We start from the raw sequence: 6,771 nt of genomic DNA on the forward strand, positions 1-6,771 counted from the left end.
TCCCCCATCCCCCCCCCCCCCCCGGATGGCAACAGGGGAAGGAGAAAGTGAAGCAAGTTGGCCTGTATTTCACTACACCACTCAGCCAAGTTAGAAGCCTTCTTCTCCCCTAAGGAGATTTCTTCTGAAGGGCCACTTGAGGAAGGAGCCTTGAGCTGAAGGAGGACTTGAGCAGAGCAGTGTAGGATATCGGCCACTCTGCTTACCACACTGACGAAAGAAAAAAAACAACCATCCTTCTTTAGACCAAGACAGTGCTCATTTTGTTAAACAGAATCATCGACATTTCTCAGGTGGCTCTGGAAATTCTCATACGTAGATCTACTCATGCAGGCAGGGCCGGCCCAAGGTTGTCCTGCGCTCTAGGCTAGCGCAGATGCCAACCTCCTGGCAGGGCCTGGAGACGGGAGGAAGGGAGAGCCGGCCGGAGAAGAAGTGGTGCCGAGGAAAGCCCCTCCCCTGGACCGCCGGGGACCGCGCGCGGGGTGTGTGTGTGGGGCGGCACAGGCGCCGCTGGCGGTACCCTGCAGAGGCCTGTCGGGGAGCCGGGGAGGGGGAGAGACCCGCTGCTTGCTCGGCCCCCCGCCCCCGGAACGGCAACCGTGGTGGGCGGGCGGCACGCTCCCTCTGCCCCCCCCTGCAGGCACCACTGGGGTGGGGAAGAGAGCCGAGCCGGGCTCCCCCCCACGCCCTCTAGACGGGGGGGGGGGGGGAAGGAGTCAGCCCGCCCGCCTGCCTGAGGAAGGCGAAGGGGGAGCGGCCTGGGGGACGAGCGGGAAGGAAGGAGGCAAGCAGCGGGAGCCGCAGCAGCCTCGGAGCTCCGCCGGGGCAGGGAAGAGAGCCAAGCTGGGCTCCCCCCCCACCTCCCAAGGCACGCCCTCTCGACGGAGGGGGGAGAGGAGGAGAAGATCACCTCTGCAGAGGCCCACCGGGGAGGGGGAGAGACCCGCAGCTTGCCCGCCCCCCCCACCCCCGGTGGCCTCGGCAAGGCCGTGAAAGGCGTCGGCGGCAGTCGCAGCGATGGTGGTGGAGGGGGGAGGAAAGTGCCGCACCCTGCCCTGTGCCCATGCTGGTCAGGCACGCCGGCGGCCGCCCCTGCCTCCACCTCCGCCCTTTCGCTTGCTCCTCGTCACGTCACAGCACCGCCCACGCCGCCAGCAGAGCTCCTCCCAGCCCCAGCGCTCCTCCCAGCTGCTGGCCAGGCGCACTGGCGGCGGCCGCCCCTGCCTCTCCTTCTGCGCCCGCGGGGGCTTTTGGGGGGTGGGTGGGTGGCGGCAGGGCAGTTGGCACCCTGGACAGGCCCTGCGCCCTAGGCCAGACACTAGCTGGCCTAGTGATAGAGCCGGCCCTGCATGCAGGTGCAAAACCAACGCGTAACTCAACCAGCCCCAAACTTACGGTTTCACAGTTCAGACATCTTGTTTCATTCGTCAGCGTCCCCTGAAAAATCTCATGCACCCAGGTGACATCTTGCTTGTTGTTCTCTTCCATTTCATTCATGTTGCCATTTTTCAACTTCCCATTTTGCTTCTCCTGCTTCTTCTCCTCCTGCAGAATGTCGGCTACAGTGTTCAACAAGTAGTTCAAAAATTCATGGGCGTCCTGCTGCATGTAATTGTCAAAGAGGTCTGCGAAAGGAAGAAAGCCGCACATTTCCCTGGTTCCTTACACGAAGGAGTTTTGTTTTGCTGAAATCCCAGTGGAGAAAGCAGCCTACTCCCAAACCTAACTTTATGCACAAGGACAGCTTCAGGGAAGTCAAGTGGAGACTTGCCATAGCCTCCTTTATAAAAGCTTGATTCTCCTTATAGTGGGAACATAATTGGAACGGATGAGCAGTCATGTTGGATCAGACCAGGGGTCCATCTAGCCAAGCACTGTTTCCAACAGTAACCAGCCAGATGCCGTGGGGAACCCCACAAATGGGATCCACTGGCAATAACAGCACCCAGAAAGGTAGGAGCAGAGGGTTTTAGGGTTGCCAGCTCCAGGTTGGGAAATACCTTGAGATTTGGGGGGTGGAGCCTGAGAAGGACAGGGTTTGAGGAGGGGTGGGACTTCAATGGGGTACAGTGCCACAGAGTCCACCTTCCAAAGCCCGGACCTAGATAGCCCAGGCTAGCCCAATCTCATCAGATAACGGAAGCTAAGCAGGGTCGGCCCCAGCTAGTATTTGGAAGGGCAACCTCCAAGGAATGCCAGGGTCGTGACGCAGAGACAGGCAATGACAAACCACCTCTGAAACGTCTCTTGCCTTAAAAAACAACTCTAGCTCGCCATCTAGTGGTGCGTAATGCTAAAAGAGCTAAAACCTTCTGACTGCCAGGCAATTTTAGGATCTCCTGGCTATACTACACACACTGCCATATGATAAAACTTCTGACTGCCAGACCATCTTAGGACCTCCTGGTTGCACTGCACACACTGCCCTTTTATCCAGGTGAACTGATCTTGTTGCCTGGAGATCCATTGTCAGACGTAGATTTGGGGGGGATCGTGAGGGATCACAGTTCCCCCGGGTGAGGTGCAGGGGGGGCGGGGCACATGATAAAGCTCCGCCCCCTGCTTCCGGCCGCCCCGCTTCCAGCCCTCATTCAGCCAGGAGGAGGCAGGAGAAAAGGGAGGGTATCCCCGCCTCTCCCCACTCCTGCCTGCCTGGGGCCAGGGAGGGCCTTGGCGGAGCTTCCTCGCACTCCTGCCGGCCTTGCAGGTCCACCGCCGGGCCCCTGATGTCAGGGGGTGTGGCATATGCTAATGAGTTATGCTAATGAGTTCCCCTAGCTCTTTTTCTACGAAACGACCCCTGTCCATTGTAATCCCAGATCCCCCAGCCACCACCTGGAGGTTGGCACCCCTAGGGGCTTGCATCTTAGTTACAGAACACTGCAGTGTTCATTACCATTTCTAATACACATGCAAATATTTATATTATCGTTTTAAAATTTTATATCTCGCTTCCATCTTGGCTCAAAGCAGCACGTGATTTTTAAAAAAGTAATACAATTACTGACCGAAACCCAGCTGCTGAAATGCCAAACAGAAACTCAGGAGCTCATGCAGCTCTAATACCCCCAATAAAACATCCAGCTGCTGAAGAAGAGGAGGCTGAGGGGGGGAGACTGTGATTGCTCTCTTTAAGTATCTGAAGGGCTGTCACTTAGAGGAGAGCAGGGAGTGGCTCCCGTTGGCAGCAGAGGAGGGGACTCGCAATGATGGGTTTAAATTAAGGGCGGGGAGGTCCCAGCTGGATATGAGGAAAACCTTTTTTTACGGTAAGAGTTGTGCAATGGTGGGATCACCTGCCTTGGGAGGTGGTGAGCTCCCCCTCACTGGCAGCCTTTAAGCAGCGGCTGGACAAACACTTGCCAGGGAGGCTCTAGGCCAGTGGTGGCGAACCTAGGGCACGGGTGCCAGAGGTGGCACTCAGAGCCCTCTCCGTGGGCACACGTGCCATCGTCCCAGCCAGGCCCAGGCTGTCATTAAAGTGTCGAATTCTCCGCCAAATCATTTTAAGTAGATGAAAGCATTTGGGATTGCTTTCCTTACTTTGTCTGGACCATCTTAAGTTAATGTATGAGTTGTTTTTTTCTAAAGTAAAACCTCCGCATTCAGGTTAAATTGCCGTGTTGGCACTTTGCGATAAATAAGTGGGTTTTGGGTCGCAGTTTGGGCACTCGGTCTCTAAAAGGTTCGCCATCACTGCCCTAGGCTGATCCTGCACTGAGCAGGGGGTTGGACTCGATGGCTTCCATGGCCCCTCCCAACTCTATGATTCTAGCCAAGCATTCTGTTTCCAACAGTAGCCAGCTAGATGCCACAGGAGACCTCACAAATGGGATCCACTGGCAATAGCAGCACCCAAAAAGACATTGAGCCAGGGGGTTGGACGAGATGGCCTGTCTGGCCCCTCCCAACTCTGTGATTCTGTGATTCACTACAGAGATCAGCAAACAGCAAAAGAACTCAGAGACTCCACTAGAAGCTCATTAGGAATAACACAGCCTCAGGTTTCGGGCCGTTGCCTAGCCCTAGAAGGATGTAAGAGTGGTTGAGCAGTGGGACAGACTGCTTCGGGAGGTGGTGGATGCTCCTTCGCTGGACGTTTTCAAGCGGAGGCTGGACGACCAACTTTCGGGGATGTTGTAGGGCTGTCGTTCGGCTGTGCTCCCGCAGAGTGCCGGGGGTTGGACTAGATGACCAGCAAGGCCCCTCCCAACTCCAACATTCTACGATTCTATGTTTGAGTCCATCCTTACCGTTCTCCTTCCGCAACCTTGAGATGAACTTTTTGGGTGGAATCACACCAACTTTCTTCTTCTGTGTAGCAATGCTATGGAAAAGATCTGCCAGACAGGTCAGGAGGTTTTCCTTCTTTTTCTGCTGAGCCTTGTACGCCAACACATTCTCCCGAAAAGGCCGGCAGAAGTACAGAGCCTGCAGGACGGAGTTACAGTAGCAAGTGTTCCCAAACTGCATCAATAAAGAGGGGAAACCCATTAATCTCTGCTTTATGCAACACACCGAAGCAAGCACTCAATCACCTCACCTCTGGTCCTCTCTTCCTTATTAAGTTACCAGCACAAGGTGCAAGCGGATGCAGAGCCTTGACACAGGACTCTCGAGCTAAAGAATAACAATTGCATAATGTTCCACAGGCTTCTCCAGCTCCGTTTTGTTATTCAACATCACATGTCTTCATAAACAGGGCTTTCATGCCAGCACTTCTGAAGGTTTGCATTAAGGGGACACGGGACCATGAAAATCCTGCACCTGAGGTTTAAAGAGCGCCTTGTGATAAGGTGTAAGCATGTTTCGCATACAGCTCACCTCCTTTGCTTTGGAAGGGGGTCTTTTTCAGAGGCAATGTAACAGTCAGCACCGTTAAGACCAGGGCTATTTTTGGGCAGGAACGCACAGGAACGGAGTTCCGGCTGGCTCCTGAGTTGGCCACGCCCAGCAGGAACTCATTAGCATAATAGGCCACACCCAACAGCAGAAACTCATTAGGATTGGCTAAATTAGGGGTGTGTGGCCTAACATGCAAAGAAGTTCCTGCTACAAAAAAAGCCCTGAGTTTTGACAACAAAGCAAACAGAATAAGAAGCAAAAGGTGGGTGTGGCTGGATGAGCACACTTCTGATAACATGGAGGTGTGGCCTAATATGCTAATGAGATTCTGATGTTGGGTGTGGCCTATTATGCTAATGGCCCTGAGTTTTGACAACAAAGCAAACAGAATAAGAAGCAAAAGGTGGCTGTGGCTAGATGAGCACACTTCTGATAACATGGGGGTGTGGCCTAATATGCTAATGAGATATGTTGTCAGGGGTGTGGCCTGATATGCTAATGAGTTTCTGATGTTGGGTGTGGCCTATTATGCTAATGAGTTCCTCCTGGGCTTTTTCTACGAAAAAAGCCCTGGTTAAGACTGCATATTCTCCAGAATTCCTCATCAGGCAGGAGGCGAGGGTGCAACTGGACATCTGCCCCATTTGAAATGTGCATACCTGCATGGCTTTTCACACAGGTATGCCGTCAAGGCAAGGCTTTCAGATCATTTCCCCCTGCTTTCCCCCCTAAAACATGCAGCCTGATGAAAAATGCTGCATAATTAAAAGCGTCCACATTGTTTTCTGTCATTCTGGTTAGTCCTCCTAATACAAGGGATTATGTGGCTCTTGTTGACGGACTCGGCTATGCACCAGATGCAGCTTTCTGCAATTTCTTTCCCGACGTGCAACTTCTCTGATTGTTAAGTGAATGCGTACACTGTCCCTGCCCTGCCTCCGCACAACTGCCAGGTTGCAAGAATAGCACTTGCGTGTGGAGGGAGCGTCCACACGTACACGCCTTCCCTATGTTTGCAAAACGGTACCCCTTGTCACAGGGTTGCCAAGTCCTACCTGGCTGCTGGTGGGGGGGCCTCCCAGTTAATTCCGCAATAGAATGCTGGCTCCAATAATTCAGAAAAGCTTCTTTGGGACACAAAAGCCTCCATGCCAATTTTCAAAAGGCAAAATGCTCTAGAGTGGCTAGTAGGTCACTGGGATTGGCCCTTGTGTTCAGGTCACTTGAATTATTGGAGCCAGCATTCAATTGCGGAATTAACTGGTCTGTGTGCCTGAGGAAACCACTGTGAAACTGGCAAACAGTCAACTGCTGGTCGCTCACACAAGCACGCTACTATCCACAAACAACAAGGCAGGAGTCTGGAAAACAGTTTATTTTCAGAAACGGTTCTGCATATTAAGAGACTTTATAGTCTTATAAACAAGAGGATTATTGCATGTTTGTTTCCACACAACTATGGTGTTTTGGTATTATATGGTGTATTATGTTAGTAAAAGTATTCTTATCAAAATCGCTTATGCTTCCTTTGATACACTGTCTTATATTGTGATTCTCTCAATCCCATTACAGTATTTGTGGAGAGTTATGGCTTAGTATGATACCCCATCAGGGGGATGGCATTGGCAACCCTACCCTGTCACGGGGAGGGACTGTACATGTGGATATTTTCTTCATGTGCAGGAGCCATGCTCACCACCTAGAGATCTCAAGGAGGAAGGAGGCCAGGCCAGCACACTTGTGCCTGCTCCTGGCCTCCACACTTTCAGACTGATTCCGCAAAAGCAGTTGTTCTGCCCTTGGTCTCCCATTCCCCCTGGGTTGTGCTGCTCAGTTTCCCACTATTTGCTGTGCAGCTGCATTTTGACCCATTGAGCAGTACAAGGGGGGGGGGGGGGACCCACCGGGGGGGGACAAACCGTT

General features: G+C 53.1%; 1 protein-coding gene across 2 annotated transcripts in view; it reads right to left on the reverse strand.

Moving 5' to 3' along the window:
- USP46 (ubiquitin specific peptidase 46) overlaps nucleotides 1-6,771 on the reverse strand; it is a 55,843-nt gene that overhangs the window by 20,502 nt on the left and 28,570 nt on the right. For both annotated transcript variants that reach the window (XR_001482390.1, XM_015407708.1), the window contains exons 3-4: nucleotides 4,257-4,470; nucleotides 1,399-1,628 (exon numbers count right to left, since the gene is read on the reverse strand). Coding sequence is in view for 1 of the 2 variants with exons in the window: in XM_015407708.1 (XP_015263194.1) it covers nucleotides 1,399-1,628; nucleotides 4,257-4,470 (444 nt within the window). In the remaining variant the exon portion in view is untranslated. The remainder of the gene's footprint in view (nucleotides 1-1,398; nucleotides 1,629-4,256; nucleotides 4,471-6,771) is intronic.

Source organism: Gekko japonicus, unplaced genomic scaffold (genome assembly GCF_001447785.1).
Source record: "Gekko japonicus isolate JY-2015 unplaced genomic scaffold, Gekko_japonicus_V1.1 scaffold1786, whole genome shotgun sequence".
NCBI classification, from domain to species: domain Eukaryota; kingdom Metazoa; phylum Chordata; class Lepidosauria; order Squamata; family Gekkonidae; genus Gekko; species Gekko japonicus.